Raw genomic sequence first — 19,751 nt, 5'->3', positions numbered from 1 at the left:
AAAAATGCATACAGTATGTACAACTATAATGTTAAAGATGCTGTTTTAAAAAGCAGTGTTGCAAATTAAGCCATTACTGCCCCCTGGCAGTAAGTAACTGGTCATGCTGTGTCTGTGCTGAAGGGTCACCATGTTGTAGCAAGGCTGACAGAAGTGAACATGTGCCATGTTCTCACCCACTGCAGTTTGTTGCCCCATGTATTCAACTAAACCAGTACTTACAGTGACCTGAAGTTAACTTGCTGAGCTGTAAACTGGAGAAACTGAAAAGCTTGCACACACTTACTTCTAACTCTGCTAGAGTATAGTAATGTTCAGCTAAAGTTAAGAAAGTAAAATGAGATTAGCTCACCTTTGAATTGCCCAAAAATTAACTGGTAAATCCTGCCCAGAGGCAACTTATTTCAGCAGAAAGAGCTAACTTATACGCTGTGCAAAATCAGTTATCTCTAGCCCTTTGGCATTACACTTACTTGCAACAAACCTGACTCGCTAGAAGGGAATGATAAAATAGAATATAACGGTATTTTGCAATACCATGAGCTCACATTGTTTTGCCTTACTACTCTAAGCATTCCTTTCTGATTTTTAAACTGTTTTGTTCTAAGTTGAATACTAAATGTACCAGTTACAAGTAAATACCTACTCCTGGAATGATTGTTTACAGTAAAGCTAAAGACCATCAACTTCTTGTGCTAGGAGCTATAAAAACTCCATAAAATATGGTCTCTGCTAAGGAAACTATACAGTTAAGTGCCACTGCAAAAATGGATGTGTAATGTTCCTTCCTCCTTTCCCCCCTTTCCCCCCCCCCTTTTTTTTTTTTTTTTAAAAACGCACAAGCTATCTAAAAGCTTAATCTCATGTGGTTGCTGGTTGCTTTTGCAGACAAGGCAGTAAAACCAGGAACTGGTATGTTTAAATGACCAGAAGTCAGAATAACCGGTTTTGTCATTTTTAAGTTTATGTGAGACTGATTTAGACTAAACTGTTCTTAAAGAGACTGGGTCTTTTCAGGAAAAACGTGGAGCTGTTAAATATGAAAGAGCAAGTTCTTCCATTTCTACTGGTAATTAGACACTTGTTAATAACAAACCCTAAATAACCAAAATATGCTTTTCCGTAAGCTTAAAAAAAAAAAAAAAAAAGCAAAATTCAGTGACTGTTTCCTATTGTAAGAAGGTGTTATTGAAGTCTTAGGTTTTTTTCTTTTTTTTTTTTCTTTTTGGCAGTATACCATTGCTGTACCACCACTATGCCATACAGTTTATCCTTCAATCAGACATGGCACATAGCACGGGATCCTTAAACGTACATTTACTGAAAAGCACTGTATTACAGGAGACTCTTCATGGCAAGTCTTAATTGAATTTGAAACAAGAAGCATCAAGCATGAAGACTCATTTCAAAGCAAACTAAGAGATTACACCAGATATGAATTCTCCATACAGAATGATTACTCTTCACGTTGGGAAAGGAACATTTCAAAATAGAAACATGTCTTCTCAGCTCATTTACTGCTTTGCCATTATTGAAGATACCTGTGTCCAAAAAATAATTTCATTTTCACAGCACAGACCCTTCTTTGATCTAAGGAGGTTGGTGAAGGGGAGGAAGAATAGAAAAACTTTAAGAAAACAAAACCCCAAAGAATTCTATAATGACACATTAAAATGACTGTGTTGAGTATTTGGGGATTTACTGCAAAACTATAATAGGACTTTCTTGCTTAGTTAATATCAGACTACTTTACAGCCCACTTTGTATGGCAATATATTTTTGGAAATCATCTAAAAATATATTTATTGTCATGATAATAAGACCCTTCCAAATCTATCAACATCCCTGCAATGTGAGTAAAACACATCTAAATTACTGAAACCGTTTGCATACAATTCTATCCTTATTTAGATTGTCTTATCCCTAGATAAGGATAGATTTGTACATCGACAGTTGCATTATGGCAAACAATAAATGCAAAACATGCCTGTATTTTGTATAAATCCATATCAATCAGTTCAAACAAATCAGTATTGATCAAACTCTGGAATAAACTGAAGATAGATTACTAAGAACAGAAAGGTGGTTCTTTGGTTAAAGCATGTACAACTGCTACTTTGTACCTAGGACCTCATTGTATTTGTGGAAAAGCTGTTCAAGTCTGAAATTTCCACCAAAAACACACTTTCTATTTTCAAAGGTATAAAGGTCTGTTACGTCAAAATATTTGAACAACCAATAGGAAGAGTCTTGAATACGACCAAAAATGCAATTTAAGCAAAATTACATGTGGAAGAAAAGCACTAAAGTAGTTTGATTCTACAGCCTGGCAACACCCCATTTCAGGGATTTAAAGTTTCTCTCTCATATTAAGCTATTTGTCCAGAGGCTTATGGGGGTGGGGGGGACCCTCCCCCTTTGGTAACAAGCTTAAATTTCTTTGAAAAGTAACCTGAAGTCAGCCACTGCATTTACAAGAACAATATTAAAGCTCCCTTCAACCTCTTCCTGTTATTGGAAGTAGATGTGACAATCTTATGTTATCGCTGCCTGAAAACATTTAAGGCCGTTGATTAAATTTAGTTGAGAAGACAACTCCATTGGACGGTAAAACAATTTAAACAAGTCCTCCCATTTCAGTATGAGGAAATCTCACATTTAACAATTTGCAAGTCTATTAATTTCAGGAAGATATTAGAAACACCAGTCTCCAACAACATTAAACTTCAGTGCTTGTAAGAGAATAATATTTAAGTGTTACAGATTGATATGATGGTCAAAGTCTCTAAAGAAATACTTTGAGGAGCAGCAAATAATTATATTCTATTTTCATTTAACAATGAGTGGTTTACACCTTTTAGCCACCAACTAAAACACCAACTGAGAATAAACATTTTGGAGTAAGATTTCTTTAAAGCTACTACAATTTAATAACACAAATAACCAAATAAATAAAAGCCAAGTTAGTCATTTCAGCAGATAGCATGATGACTCCAGTGGATATACCTGTCCTCTTAACCATCATTTTTATGAAGACAAAAGGTCTACAAACAAGGTGATTGAACTGTGTGTTAGTATGCAAAGCCATGGGACGTAGACAGTCTCTCTTGAGGAGGCAAAGTGCACAATAACGTAAGGCCAGCAGATGTTCAAGAAGTGGCTTCTCCTAAAAAACAAACTGTGCTTCCTTGTGAGCTGCCCCTAGGCACAGCTGAAAAGGGACAGAAGGCCATGGCTGTTGTGGAATCAAAACAGCAGAGAGTGATTTTCTCACATTGAATAGGTGCAGCACAGCACCTACATCATTCTGCAGCTGTTTTCATCTCCTCAGGACTCTCCCTAGATGACCTGAAAAAAAGATTCATTTGTTGAGTGGCTGCAGATGTCTAGTTTTCCACAAATGAAGAAGGAAAAAGCACACGTGAATTTGCGTGGGTAATGTGGGAAGCTCTATGTACACTGTATGTGGAAAGTCCTGGAACATGACTTAAACCACAAGTCAGAGACTACAAACAGGTCTAATTAGTGTTTTTTCTTGTAAGCTACCCACAGGGAAGATAACATTATTCATGTGAACGAAGCACAAGATTCTTTTAGAAGCACAGAATCCTCTCTAAAATATATGTGTAATGAGCTAACCTATGTAATTAAACAAGGCAATAGAGACATTACAATGGCTACTGTCATTAATAATGTCACAATAGGACTTCCAACTCTAAGTATTCAGTTAGGGGTTTATTCCTCCCATTGCTTAGCTGTACAGTTTAAATACACATTTCTGTATTCCATGTTCTGTAACCTCAATAAAGAAATTAAGCAAGACCATACTCTTTAAGGAATAATTGCATATAAAGTGATCTCATTTTTTAAATTCAAGTCTGTCTATTCAAATTTTGCAGATAGCAATATTATATAGTAACATATAGCACAATATTTGCAGACAGGTCTGTTCTGGAGGCCAATGAATATTACTTGTTAGATATCCATAAATAATAGTTTTGTGCATGGATAAAAAGGCTGTTCAATCATCTCCAAACATAAAGTCAATATATGAATTACAGGATACAAAGGCATTACTACTGAATTTTCTAAAATAGCCCTCTGTAAGAAGTTGAGGAACACTAAACACACATTTCAAATTCGTAAACCCCAGTGAGTAGTTTATAGTAATTTTTATTCCTAAAATATAGAATAGCTGAATCCTTTCCAAACCTCATGTACACCTTTATGTGTGGATGCACTCACATGGATACACACACATACATACACTCTGTATACATATGTGTATATACACTGATTCACTTACAATGCACAAGACATTTACAACTTACCAGTAAATCTGTAATGGCCATGCTGCTTGTGATGGAGTGGGCACCGAATTTGTTGGACTCACCAACATGGCACTATATATGTTGGAGGCAACCACAAGTATACACAGTAGAATTGGTCCTATGATGGCTCCTTCCAGTCCCAGGTAATATGCACCACCAGCTACTGCAAGACCAGTCAGGTAAGGATGACCACCTCTGGAATTATGTCACAAGTAGGAAAAAATTAAAACAATCAACAATACTATGGATTATGAAATGTGGATCAATTATAACATTTTATTTAGTATATAAAATTATGTAACTGTTCATAGATACCTATATTCATACCATAAACTGCTGTTTGAGTGACTGTACAAATATCATAAGCTGTATTCTGTACTATATTTGCACATAGTTCAAACAATTTTTTATACCATATAATGCTGGTAATATCCACATCTCATTAACTATTTTCTAGGCAACTATTAAAGTCTGAAGGAGTTCACTGTAAGAACGTTTGTTTCAAAATGAAAAGATGATTGATTACAAAGACTGTTCATGCTTTACAGTCAAGAATTTTTAAATTGTAAGACAGCTAGCAACATCTATTATGAGTGCTCCTGAGCAAAGATATTAACTTACACAACTGATACCAACTTATATTAAATCTCCCAAAGAATAGTTAGCATTTATCTTTTAAATAAACAGCCGTGTCTTCTCACTTTGTCATAAAACAACCTTTTGGCTGGAGGGTTTGTTCGCATTAGCTTTTAATGTTCTCAGAAAGCAACAGATTTATATAAACCTATTAATATTTGCTATGAAGTTGGGGCCAATGGAGCTTTCGATAAGTGCTATTATGGCAGCAAGTCAGCCCTTCTGTTTTTCTTTTCTGTGTGTCAGTTCTAACACACAACACAGATCCTGCAACAATTTTACACAAAAACCAAAGCCGGTTCATCAGGCTTACAGTTTATAAGCCAACATAATGATGGTAAATATGGAATTATACGAGAAAACTTGCAGTTTAAAATTAGCACCCCAGAAAGTGGGTCCACCTTTGTGAAGTTGCTCTAAATTCTGAGTGCAACGGAATGCAAATACTGGCTAGTCAGTTTAGAGCAGTTTGTCTACCATTGCCCTGACTTCTATCCAACTCTCACACTTGCAGTCCTTGCCTTTATCACAGTTGTGCGCAAAATGAAATCATGAAATGTTGACCTATTATATATCTTACACATCTCATTATCATCTCTTACCTAGATCAGATTTAATACACTGGTACGGTCAAACAGTTTTGTTTAATAGGGGACAGACTTGACTTCAAAGTTTTATGTTTTTCCAACAGCAGACATGTGATTCACTCCTAACCTTTGTGAAATCTCTGATAATTTTTTTCCAACACTTGCAACAGTTTAAGGGTTCTTCTGGCCAGTTTGTTAAATCACACCACAAGCCACCTGATGAGACAGGACTATAATATCAATTCAATACATTTGGAAAACCCTGCATAACCTAATTATAGCTATTTCAGATGGACATAATCTAATTTGCAAGACAGCCAGATGCTTACTGTTCTATTTAATGGAAGAATACAATTCTGCTCTACCTTTAGAAAAGTTATTCCTGCCACATATATTTTCTGGACAGTAAACAGAGCCTTCATCCCCTACAGCTGAAAAACATTCTACTAAGTGGAAAAATTATTGGCTGGTTCAATAGCTACTGGCCCTAAATTCATCCACGATTTATTGTTGGAAAGACATTTTAATTTCCTTATACTTTACCTGTTTAATTCATGGAAAATAACTAGTGCCACAGCATATGAGAAACACTATTAATCACAGACCCACCGAACAGTGGAGGTCAGAAGGGACCTCTGGAGATCACCTGAGACAATCCCCCTGCTTGAGCAGGGTCACCTAGAGCACACTGCCCAGGACCCTGTCCAGTCAGGTTTTGAATATCTCCAAGGACGGACACTCCACAACCTCTCCGGGCAAGCTGTTCCTGTGTTTCATCAACCTCACAGTCAAAAAAAAAAAAAGTTTTCTGATGGTCAGACAGAATTTCCTGTGTTTCAGTTTGCGCCCGCTGCCTCTCGTCCTGTCACCGGGCACCACTGAAAAGAGTCTGGCCCCCTCCTCCTGACACCCTCCCTTCAGATACTCCTAAGTATTGATAAAATCCCCCCGAGCCTTCTCTTCTCCAGGCTGAACAGTCCCAGCTCTCTCAGCCTTTCCTCATATGAGACATGCTTCAGTCCCTTAACCATCTTTGTGGCCCTCCACTGGACTCATGCCGGTAGCTCCATGCCTCTCTTGTACTGGGGGGCCCAGAACTGGACACAGTACTCCAGCTATCACCTCCCCAGTGCTGGGTAGAGGAGGAGGATCACTTCCCTCGACCTGCTGGCAATGCTCTTCCTAATGCACCCCAGGATACCATTGGCCTTCTTGGCCACAAGGGCAAGTTGCTGGCTCATAGTCAACTTTGCTGTCCACCAGGACCCCCGGGTCCTTCTCCGCAGAGCTGCTTTCCAGCAGGTCAGCCCCCAGCCTGTACTGGTGCCGGGGGTTATTTCTCCCTAGGTGCAGCACCCTGCACTTGCCCTCGTTGAACTTCATGAGGTTCCCCTCCGCCCATCTCTCCAGCCTGTCCATGTCCCTCTGAATGGCAGCACAGCCCTCTGCTGTATCAGCCACTGCTCCCAGTTTGGGATCACCAGCAAGCTGGCTGAGGGTGCATTTGGTCCCATCAGCCAGGCCATTAATGAAGATATTAAACAGTACCGGCTCCAGTATCGACCCTTGGGGGACACCACTAGTGACTGGCCTCCAGCTGGACTTTGAGATGCTGTTCACAACTGTGGCTCAGCCATTCAGCTCTGTGCCCAGCAGGTCGGGCAGCTTTTAATCCACCTCACTGACCGCTTATCTGGTTTGTACTTTATCAGCCTGTCCATGAGGATGTTACGGGAGTCAGTGCCAAAAGCCTTACTAAAGTCAGGATACACAGTTTCCACTGCTCTCCCCTCATCCAACAAGCCAGTCATCTCATCATAAAAGGGCATCAGGTTGGCTAAGCATGATTTCCCCTTCAAAAATCCATGCTGACTACTCCCAATCACCCTCCTGTCCTTGTCATGTCTGGAAATAGCATCCAGGATTAGTTGCCCCATCACCTTCCAGGGATCGAGGTGAGACTGACCAGCCAGCAGCTCCCTGGATCCTCCTTCGTGTCCTTCTTAAAGACAGGGGTGACATTTGCTCTCTTCCAGGCCTCAGGAACCTCTCCTGATCACCATGATCTTTCAAAGACAAACAGCAGCTTTGCAATGACATCAGCCAGCTCCCTCAGCACTCATGGCTGTATCCCATCAGGGCCCACAGACTTGCGCATGTCCAGTTTGCCTAAGCATTCTCTAATCTGATCCTCTGGTCTCAGGGGCCTGGGATTCCTGAAGGCCAGTCTTACCAGTAAAGACTGAGGTGAAGATGGCATTCAGTACCTCAGCCTTTTCCATGTCCTTTGTCACCAGCGCCCCTGCCCCATTTAGCAGTGAGCCTACATTTTCCCCTAGCCTTCCTTTTGCTGCTTATGTACCTACAGAAGCTGCTCTTGCTCCTTTCAAGTCCTTTGCCTGTTTCAACCTCAGGCGAGCTTTAACTCTCCTAACTCCATCCCTGCATGCTTGGACAGTGTCTCAATATTCCTCCCAGATCATCCGTCCCTGCTTTCACCTGTTGTACACTTCCTTTTTATGTTGGAGTTTAGTCAGGAGCTGCTTGTTCATCCATGCTGGCCTTCTCCCATCTCTGATTTCCTGCTTGGTGGGATGAACCATTCCTGAGCCTGGAGGAAGTGATCCTTGAATATCAGCCAGTATTCTTATATCAGCCAGCAATTAGGGGCACCCCTCTTCCCTCCAGGGCCATGTCCCATTGGATTTTTCCAAGAGGACCTCTGAAGTCACAGAAGTCTGCTCTCCTGAAGTCCAGGGTTGTGATCCTGCTTTAATATCCCATACTTCATCATGAGGTGGACTATGTTATAAAATGTGTTATGGGGACTGTTTATCAACAGGTGTACTCTATTCCATGTAATTGCATTTGGTGGTCAAAAAAACAAAATTTCTAGCTTACCACAGAACAGAAAAGCTTAATATCTTTATTCTACATTACCTGTATCATAATAAAGATAACACAAATGAATTCTAGCATGTGACTACATCTGGAGCATGAATTAAAACAATGTTCAGTAGAGCAGGCACCCCTAGTCATTACAAGTTCTTAATTCAAACAGTTTTCTAGGATTGTTTCTTAGGACCAGAACTATGCAGTGACCAGAAGAGTGCAGCTTTGTATTCATATTGTACATGGTTGTCAACATCTCTTGCATGTATGGACCCCGGCAGCTCAATTCTTTGACAACTCTGTTATACATCATTGGTATATTCTTTAGTTGGAATTACACTAAAGGATTCAACTAGACATTTCAGCAGAATAAAGTGCAATGGACATTTCAGTAGTATTTTTAGTTCTCCAGATATAACTGCAGATGTTGAATTTCCTTCAGCTCAGTTTGGAGTTAGCTTCTCTTTGGGTTCAAACTCAAAGCTGAACCCAGGAGGCAGCTCAAGTCAATAGAGGCAGCCAGACACCTAGCAAGATTTTTCCAGAAGTCCTCTGTGCCTAACTCCCACAACAGGAGAACAGCACCAGCAACAGTTTCAGCAGGACCCCATCTCCAATTTCAGCTGTCTCAACATACTAAAAACAAACAAACAAACAAAAAAACCCACACACAGAACAACAAAACAAAACACCACAACAATCCATAGTCAATAGATTTCTACACTGGGGAACAGTGACACAACACAAAGGCAGGCTTCAAACTTCAAACTGACACTGAGGCTCCAAAACAATCCTCAAAATTCTCACAATCCATTCTGAAAAACTAAAGGATTTTTTTTCAGGTCCACAACTAGCTCATGGATCTCTTGTTTGTTCTTCAGAGACATCTGGCATTAGGTGCTTTGAAGGAAGATGCTAGACATTGTTAGTCTATCATTAAATCACAGTATAGTTATTTTCATACTTCTAGAATTACTAGAAAAACAATAGATTTCTCCAACTTTCAGAACTTCAGTTCAAGACCTCTGAAACAACAAATGTCACAGAAGAGAGGCCCAGGAAAAAAATGATACTTGGGCCAGTAAGACTTCTTACTATCAGATGATATCACTGCTCCTATTCCTGTGCTTGAAAATACTGTTCTGCATGCTTCCGAAAAGTATGTTTCATTAAAGGCATCGGTGATCATTAGTCCTTTTTACAATACAGAACTTTGAAAAGTCTTCAGTGTACTTACCCTGATATATCCGAGTAAATTGCTGTATCTACAAAATAGGTTGGCAACAGGTGAAAAACCAAGAGCAGAATGGCTTTACATCCTTGTCCTTGCACAAGCCACAAATCTAGGACCGCAGGGATAGCTGCCCAGTATGTCCCCAGAAATGGAACTGCTCCAAGGATTGCTGCTAATGCTAGAGCACAAAGAACCAGGGATCAGAAAGAGACAAAAGAAACATATTTTACAAAGATATTTAAATTCCGACACTTTTGCCACACTGGTAGTCCCACCTACATCAACTGTGGTAAATAAGACACTGAAGACGTAACAGATAAGGCTCTTGGGGTTTTACAGTTGAAGTGTAGGAAAAAAATAACTAATTATCTCCAAGAAAATGACTCCATATTATTAATATTCCCCATATGGAAAAGTTTCACCAACTGCTAGCCACAAAGACTTACCTCCAAAAGAGGCACCAATTTGGAAAAATTAAAAAGTTATACCAGTCATGTACATTTCAAGTTTTCCTTTCCCATAACTATAAATTAGCAAAATGGGTGCAAGAAATTATGCAAAAAGAAGTCGCAGTGAAGCATTATAAGTTACTCAATCTCACACAGTTAACTGTTATAATATAGGCAGCACTATGAGAAACCAGGAAAATATAAAGCTTCTAACTTCATGTACTTATGTGTGCGTGCATACATGTGTCTCTACATACATATACACCCTTCTGCTTACACAACTACTCGTGCTGATTTCAAATGATATAGTACTTTTGTCATTCTAATTTAATACAGTATGAATGGGCACAATATAAAACATTTTTTGCTCTTTTTTTAGCCTCATTAACCAAAAGGCAAAAACATTAAAGATTTTTTTTATGTAGTTAAAAGAAAAAGAACAATTATATTCTAAGTAAGTCAAATGACAAACAATAAATTTAAGGTAGTTTTACTTTATAAAGCTGCCATTTCATTTTATACGATACTGTTCTCTGTCGCTTTACTGCTTCCCATGATGTTCTCTAGTACATGAATGTACAACTTTTTTTTTCCTATTTTTAGGGAAAGAGAGAGAAAAGAGGAACAGGGCAAAAAGATTTTTCTGTAAAAAAAAAAAAAAAGTGTTAAGCCATTTCCAAAACTAAGATTAAAGAATAACAGAAAAATCAGAGACTGGTAATGTAGCCAGGGAACAGCACTGAGAATAGGAAGCATGTCTCTATTGTGAGTTTGCATACCATATCTTCCTGCGTTTAGGCATCCTGAAAAACCAACTACCTGTCAATTGTGGAAGAAAGGAAAGATAAGGCAGGCAGAATGAGGTTAAAACCCGGAAAGACCTGGACGGAATACAAGAGGGAAAGAACAACAACCAGCAAAAGAAACAGATGGGGAAGTGAAGTAGTTAGTTGGCTGGGGATGTGTTGGGAAAACAGAAAAAGATAAGGGTAAGAGATAAGGTAGCAACCAGGGACTTCTCTCCACCCTGGTCACGCCTATCCTGAAACATCCCTGGAGTAAGTTTTCAGCAGTGCTACCTACATTCAGATGTGGAACTAAATGTTTTGAAAATAAGAGCTATGAAAAGCTGTAAAGTCTTCATAGGATAATTAGATCTATGGTAGCTTAAATTAAACTTGGAGAAAATCAGTCAATGCTAGGAAGCTCTCTGGATCACAGTGCCTATCATAAAAGTATTATTCTTGTCATAGTATTTTCATAGTGAGGTTTGAACAATAAAGAGTAAATAGAAAATGAGGTTGCATATCGAACAGGGAAAAAAAGATTCTGAATAGCTACTCAGTAAGTTTGTACCATACACTGAATCCACTGACTTGGGCATCACCATGAAAAACAGTATCCAACCCTGTAATTAGGAACTGTCTTAAGGCATTTGCTCAAGTCAACCAACTGAAGGTTGCACATGCAGTTCTAATTCTAAGAGTTGTCAACCTCCGATTTAATGTCCTCTAAAAATAAAATTGAGACTAATCTTATCAGCAGCATTTAATCCTATTGACCTTGTACAATAATCATGTAATATTATCTACACATGGATTATAATTGTTCAAATTCTTACCAGATGGTATGAAGACTATGTTAATCCCAAATACCGTGTGAGTCAGCCAAGTGTAGAGTCCATAGAACCCAGCCATTTTGAGAGAAGCATCGAATACACCTCTAAAATGACCAAAGAAACACTGTTAATTTTATTGGAGATAGGATTCTGGGAACTATAAAGACATATACAAGGTGCTTTGAAAAACAGCAAAGCCATTAGTGCTGTGGGTCATACAATTCAAAATGTAACACTGAACCCTTTATGCATTTGTTCCCTACAAAAAGGATAGGCATCCATTATATTTATCATCGACGGCATTTATAGATTAAAAAACAGACTCTTCTTTACTGTACAGTGAATTCCAGGGATAAAACCCTTGAATGAAACTGCTCGGGCATCGCACCACATCCTCTCTCAAAACAAATCTTTTATCTATGAGATGTATATTCTCTGTACAAAATACTTTTTCTGTGCCATTTTCTGTTTCCAACTGTTCACTCATTTTCTTTATCTGCCTACACTTCTATACCTGCTCATTCTCACCAGATTAATCCACTCATTCATGAGGTGAAATAGTCTGCTTAAAATCTTACCTGCCTACACACTCATATGGCTTGCAGGATGAAAATAACCGAGCACCTCACATTCATTACTGGATTTTAGCCTCAGAATCTTTTATTTCTAGTTTTTAGGTTGCTTACTAGGTTACATTATTAAAAGACACATAGAAAATCCAGTAACCTAATTCAGTCCTACTGAATCTACCTTCAACTTGCTGGTCACAAAACAAGGTTTTCTTCTGTTAAGCATGACCACAGGTTCATGAAGACAGCAAACTAGTAGTTAAAGACTCTCCATTTTTACGACCCTAGCACACTCACGCATATGGGATGTCCTATAATCGATCTGAAAACCTATACCTTAGGACCCCAGTCACAAAATTTATACTCTAAAACTGACATACCTCACCATTATGCCAGTTGTTCACCCTTCTTTGAGAAAAGCACTGAGTTTCCCGAAACAACTATTTCAGTGGATGTAAGTAACCAAACCATCCTTAGCAGCTACAAGATCCTCTCCTCAAAACAGTCCCAACAGTTACATCCTTGCACAATTGGTGGCACACTGGCCCTCTTAGCAAAGATAAATGCAAAGTTTGCTGATGTTAACTACCCATTGTAACCTCATGCCTTTAGTTCCATTGCCTGCCTCTTCATGGTTTTGGTAACACTGGCAGGAGAGCAGAGTGGACAGAAGACATGCAACAGAGGTCATGCAGCCAGATGATTAGCTGCAAGGATTTCAGGCACTTCAAATATCAACAAAGTCTGCACAGAGAACAACCCTTTCTGGAACTAATGCCACCAAGAATGCAATTTCTCTCCTCTGTAGAGTTAATAAAACCTAGAAAGGGAACCTTCCTTGCTGCTACACTACTAGGTAGAATCTTGTCTTCTCAACTATCAGCAAGAATTCAAACACTCCCAGTTTTAGCTTCATTGGGCTCTATTCTCATCATTATTTCCAAGGACAGTTTGCATGTTTTTCTCCTCCTCTTCCACCTAAAGGTATGCACAGATTCCCAAATGACTGCTGTACCAACATCATCTTAATTAAAACTCATCCACTAGAAGTTATGAGTGCATAGCAAACCTTACACGCTAACAGCATTCTTCAAAATAAGAGATTCTTGTAACAAACTAACTAGGAGCAGCTCTTGTCAGCCATTTTCCTGGAAAAATGAAGGGAAAAAAGTGTGTGTGGGGGAAGCCTTAGAGAATGACCTGAAGTAACAAATCCAGCATTTGACAGGCAAAAATTATGTGGTGCTTGAAGAAGGGAAGGAATGTTTATAAATTTGAGGAAGCCTCACTGAAAAGAGCCTGAAAACCTCACAGTTTAGATAAGCTTCCATAATATTATAATGGCAAAGCACAGACCAAGATACTTAGAATCTACAGCATTTTAAAAGTGTGAAATACTCACCTGCATTTTAGTTATACCAGAAGTAAGCTTCTGGTATAACAAAATTTAACAAGGAGGAGAGAAGACCCCAAAACCCACAGCCAAAGCAAGAATGCTAAATGCAAGTTTACATTAAAAACTTGAGATGTTTTTGTATTTCAGCTGCTCAATCACATTTTTCTGTACTTTGTGACATTTAATTCATGTCAGTTCTTTCTGAAGCTATCAAAAGAACATTAACCATCAAGTATAAGCATTATATTAAAGAGCAAAAAAAACCCAACAACAATCTATTAACATTTTATTTAAAGATACTTTATAAAAACAGAGGGCTAAATTCCAGTTTAATCACAAGTTATCTGTGGCTGGATTTTCATTTTAATAATTTAGAATGTGAACAATTACAACAGGAGTTTTGGCAAGGGAAGCCTCCAGGCAGCTGGCAAGATGAAGTGCTATCTATGCTGTACTGATCTTGAAGGTGCAGCAAGAAACCACTTCTCCTGGTTGCAATAAAGATACTTTTCTTCCTACCAAACCCTTCAGTTTTTATTTCCTCAGCCTTGTTGGTCCCTATTAATCTTAGGTCTCTCCCGAAGATTTCCTTTTGCACTAAAAAGGAGGCATCTCACCACTACTTAAACCCCTCACTGATAAGGCAAAGCTTTCAACTTTTGGAAGGACCTGGCAAACTGCATTAAAAAAAGGCCCAGAACAATTTGTTAGAAGGAGGTATAAAGTCTAAATATTTAATAGCACTTATGGTAACCCAGGTTTCAGCATCCTCTAATTTAAACCTTTAAGTAAATCCCTTTCCTTTCAAACAGACAAACTATGACACAAATACTTTTCAGCTGTCAGAAATTTAAGACTATCCTTAAAGTATCTCCTTATTTTATCCATAGAGGTGTTTGCTGTACTGTAGTAAAAGTAGCGTGGTCTTAACTTCTACGAGTATGCCCCAAGACTACATTTCGGTATATAGGAGGCAGGCCTGAGGCAAATGTCCGAGATATCAACTTCACTCGTAATTAAAATATTTCATCTACAGCTACTGGAAAGACTTACTTTCTTAAATAAACATTCATTTTAAATTTCCCCACAGAGACTGTGAAAGAAGGGAAAACAGTCATAGTTTGATAACTGTGCAAATAGACAGAAAAATAATTTTAAAGGGCAAAATAATTGCTGCATTAACCATGCTAGGGAATAACAGCAAATCTGTTTTTCATTCACAAGAAAGCATCCAAAACAGAGGTTCAAATCTAAGCAGTTTTTGCATTTCAGTTCAGACAAGTGTCATTATATCCCCAGCTGCATTTGATTCAGATTTACATTCAAGTTCAGACATGCCTTTTACTAATGTAGTCATGCAGCTTGTAAGAAAATTTTATGCTGCAAGTTCATTACTCATTACAGATGTACTAATAAAGTAACAGAAAACTTAATCATGCATCAACAGGTACATTCCGGTCTGATGCAGTTCCATAAGTTGCTGAAACATAATACATTTAAAATTTCTGGATGATATTACAAAGTTGGGAAAAGCTGCAATAGTTTTAGGGGACAGATCACAAATCAAAATGACCTTGACAAACTATAAAACTTTCCTTAAAAACACAATTTAACAATGGAAAAGAAGTAATGCATTTCAGTGTAGGCGGGGGGGGTGGTAATCAATTGTGCAACTAAAATATTTGGAATAACTAGTAGCTCTGCATAAAGAGCTGGTGGTTACAACGGATCACACAAGCATGTAAGTGTGTGTGTGGGGGGGGGGGAAGGAAACATCACACAATCTGCATATACATTACTATTGTCTTCAAGATACGAGAAGTAATGACAATCAACTTTACCTAGCAATGCCAAGGCATCAGCTGCAGGGCTGTGTCCAGATTGATATACTAAAGCTTTAAGAAAAATGCAGGTCAATGGATGCAATCAACTGTGGAAAGTGGTAAGACTGATCACTAGACTAGAAAACATGATCTATGATCAAAGATTTCACCAGAAGAGACTTAGAAAGGGAAGAAAATTTGAGGAAAAGATAAGACAACAGCTGTAAAGCCAAAAGGAATGCTTCTTTCTCCACTGAGTTGGACAAGAAAGAATGCACCTGAACTATAGTGAGCTGGGTTTGGGTTTAGGTTTAACATTACTTTAAGAGTAATTCCTATGTAGCCCATAATAGATGACTAACTGATCATCAAATCTCTATTACCAAGCTTTTAGGAGCAGGTTACAGATGTGGCTGCAGCCTGCTGTGCTTGAGGCAGAAAGCCACTTCTCCCCACATCACATGGCAGAGCTGGCAGTGCAATGGCTGGCAAGAAGCCCGTCTCAACGGCTGCATAACGCCACGCTGCCTCTCTAGCGCCTCACATTCAGCATGCAGAATCGATAAGCTGAAAGAAGGCATCATGTGGTGCTGAGAACCTGTGACATGTTAGTGGTGAAGTCAGAAGTGACACGGGGCTAAATACACCTAATTTCTTTCTCCCTCTCTCCTTTACCTTCTTTCTTTGTGTCCTTGACCAGCCCCAATTAGTTAGAAATAAGCACAGTGGATCCTGCTTTGTGGCAGGTGTAACAGCCCAGGAAAACTCTTAAGTTCCTTGAAACTCATGTTTTGTATTTCTATGAGGAAAAACTAAGAATTATACTTTAAAATCTCTAGATGTTCATATCCATTTGACCTCATGGTTATGGCAACAAAAAAAGCAAATACAAAAAAACAAAAAACAAAAAACCACCTTTGAAACACTAACCAGAATCTTCATCAACAGTATGCCTTATCTGTTCTGTATATGAGATGCCAGATCTTAAAGCTGATGTTGTAGGCTAGTACAAAATGCTCAACGATTTTATTACCATCTGTAAAAATCAGACCTTTTTGGTGAAATTATGACAGTAAATAAATTCTACATCCTAAACATCATCTTTGCAGGCACACAGCTTCCTTTCATACATAAAAGGAATTCTATATTTCAAAAGTTAGAAAAATCCAATTGCCAGTCATTTTTCATTTGGGTGCTGCCTGTGGGTGAGTCACTTTACCTGCAAGAGCTGTCAGCTGCAGATGTGGTAATTCTTAAGCACTTCATGGCAATTTGGTGTGAAGCACACATAGACATACATATTCCATTTTACCGAGCTTCAAAAAAGCATGCAAACTCAAAAAAAAAAAAAAGAAATCAGAGGACACGGGCTATACTTCACATCATTCAGATTAAAAATTAAGAAACTCCTGACAAATTGCTATACGTGCATAACTGGCAAACTATTTTTCATCTGAAAGTTAGGGAATTTTTCTAGATTCCACTAGGGCAAGTGTCACCTTTTCATTTTATGTTTTGGGGGAATTTTTTTTGGTTTTGTGTTTTTTAGAGTTTTTTTGATTTTTTTTTTTTTTAAACAGATTTGCTGTAAGAAGCCTATGGCTACAGCTGTCTTTTGCTTCTATTGGGAGTTTATGCTAAATGTATGTTCATCTAGTAAAACAAACAAATGAATTCGGGTTCACTCCACAGAGCCTGCAGGTAAGGTTTGTTCACAACTAAGTAGAAGGTGTAAATGAAAATGCATTTTATTCCACTCTTTACAGCACAGCTTTGCAGCTTGTTCAAACGAGGCTGCTGCAAAAAAGATGCCTCCCCTTCCTCTGTTCCCAGTAGTTCACTTCTGTCCCAGACTGCCCATCTGCCAGCAGTCTCTTCTTTGCCACTATGGTGTGAACAAGACCAAGGAACAGATCTGTTTTACAAGAAATGTTGCTAACTTTTTTTTGCTGAGTTAATTTTAATTGGTTTTCACTTCCCATCCAACTCACAGAGCAGCAGCATAAATAGCTGTGTTCACACAAGGCAACAAGTCAACACACTGGCAGCTGAAGAGGGCAGGAGCTCTGCATTGAGCAGCAATGATCTTCTCCCTGCTGAAACTAACAGCAGCTGTCACCATAGTTTCATAACCAAGGGAATCAAGTTTTTTCCCCCCCCCCTTCAGACACCACCAAGCTACCAGTGACAATCAAAGGACAGCTATTAACTTAAAAAGGACTGAAGTGTTATTCTTCTACAATGATCCCCCAAACTTCAAATGATCACCAAGAGAACAAGGTTTTATAGACCAGAGAATAAATTCCAAGTGACAGGATTGGAAGAAGTGCTTTAGTTCTTTTTTGTGAAAAACTCTTAAGCCATTCTTTGACTCTTCTAAAGGGTTATTTTTAATAATATTTTAGTAATAATATTTAGTAATAATAGTAATTAGTAATAGTAATTTAGTAATAATATTTTTTAGTTCTAAAATACACATGAAAACAAGCAAAGGGCAGTAACATACACTCCAGTCATGAATGAAGCAGGAGTGGTAGTGTTTCATTACAGAGTAAAATCATCTTTGGAGCAATATAAATCTGAAAATGATTTTCAGAGATGACTCCATGAGGTGACTTCAACAGCCTGCTCTTGAAATAAATTTCTTCTTCACAATGATACAACTGAACAAAGAGAAGTAACAATTTCAACATATGGAGCCTAGCATTCACACTAATTGGATAAAGGGGTTTGGTCTTGAACAAAATACAGGTCCCTCAGATGAAAAAACTGATGCTAATATTACAACTCTAAAGGTAGGCTAGGGCTTCGGTGATTCTGTTAAAACTTCAGACTTCTTTTAAACAGTTGGAACTGGTAGGAAGGAAACAGCAGCAAATGGGCTTTCTTCACTAACAGGGTAACATGTCTACATTCTCCAAAAAAGGAGAACGGACATGTAGTCCAACTTATAATGAATTCTACATCTATTTCTACATAGTACCAAAGGAAAAAAAAGACACAATGTTTTTGAAGGACTGTTCAGGCCTGTTTTACCCCTACATACTACATGAACTTACAGTGAATACTCCAGGAAACCCATTTGAAAGCATTAGTTATTTCTGAATCAACTATTTCTAACATTTCTAAATTTTTATCATGAGCAGACCACGATACTCACTAAGTGCAAGAACTAACTGTTCTGAAATGGAGCTTGGATGTAACCCATGCAAAGCCATACTAGTCCAGACCAAGGATCTGTCTAGTTAACATCCGAATCTCCAGCAGAGGCCAGAAGAAAACACCAGGGAAACAACAGAAATAGGACAAGCACATTTGACAGTCACCCTGCAAATTTTTCCAGCCTCTATCTCCACCTCAGAGGATTTCATGAATCCTATGCAGCTTGTCTGTTTAGTAATCCTCCATTAATATGTCTAAGTACTGTCCAGTCCCAGCCCCTCCACCAAATCCACATAAACTTGCTGCAATCCCAGCTTTTTTTGGCAAGGCATCCCACATCCACTGCCTGTTACATGAACCTACACCTCTTTATTTTTTGAAACAATTTCCTACTTGCTTTTTGACGACTCCAAATTTTTTTTTATTGGAGGAGACCGTGAACAGTCAAATCCCAGTCATCCTTTTCAAGTCACTTCTGATTTTGCAGACCCTTTACATATCATCCTTTTTCCAGGCTGAAGAGTTCTGACCTATCTGATCATTCCTCATATAGAAACTGTTCCCTACCTCCATTCCTCTAACCATCCGTATTGCCCTTGCAGCCTTCCAAGATGCAGGAACCAGAATAGCACGCAGTATCCAGGGTGTAAGCAAGCCGCAGATTCATATGATGGAATAATGATACTCTGTTTTTGTTCCCTTTCACTAACAAGTCTTAACATTTGATTTGTCTGGATGGTTGCTTTAAGTATTACCAAGGACTGAGCTAAATGCTGACCTGAAAATACAGTTCACAAGTGGAAACAGCGCAGAGGCCACCATTTCATGTATAAAGCTAGGAATGGCTTTCACCCAGATGCATCACTTTAACCTACATCGCATTTTATCAGTCATTTCATTCCCCAGACACTGCAGCCTTCTAACTGAGTTTGTCCGCAATACTCCTGCAATTCTACAGTCTACTCATCTTTTCTAGCTCAAATTATTTTGTAGCATCAGTAAGATCTCTCTCCACCCTCCTTCCCAGGACAATTATGAATGGGTGGGACAGCAC

General features: G+C 38.7%; 1 protein-coding gene across 1 annotated transcript in view; it reads right to left on the bottom strand.

The window, feature by feature from the left end:
• Positions 1-1,234: 1,234 nt before the first annotated feature.
• Positions 1,235-19,751, bottom strand: part of TMEM245 (transmembrane protein 245) — a 90,436-nt gene continuing 71,919 nt past the window's right edge. Inside the window, exons 14-17 of the mRNA XM_067292171.1 lie at positions 11,751-11,851; positions 9,684-9,858; positions 4,332-4,526; positions 1,235-3,348 (exon numbers count right to left, since the gene is read on the bottom strand). Of these exons, the coding sequence (XP_067148272.1) occupies positions 3,303-3,348; positions 4,332-4,526; positions 9,684-9,858; positions 11,751-11,851 (517 nt within the window). The 3' untranslated portion in view covers positions 1,235-3,302. The remainder of the gene's footprint in view (positions 3,349-4,331; positions 4,527-9,683; positions 9,859-11,750; positions 11,852-19,751) is intronic.

The sequence above is a fragment of the Apteryx mantelli genome, chromosome 2, assembly GCF_036417845.1.
Source record: "Apteryx mantelli isolate bAptMan1 chromosome 2, bAptMan1.hap1, whole genome shotgun sequence".
NCBI classification, from domain to species: domain Eukaryota; kingdom Metazoa; phylum Chordata; class Aves; order Apterygiformes; family Apterygidae; genus Apteryx; species Apteryx mantelli.
This window is presented reverse-complemented; position numbering and strand designations above follow the sequence as displayed.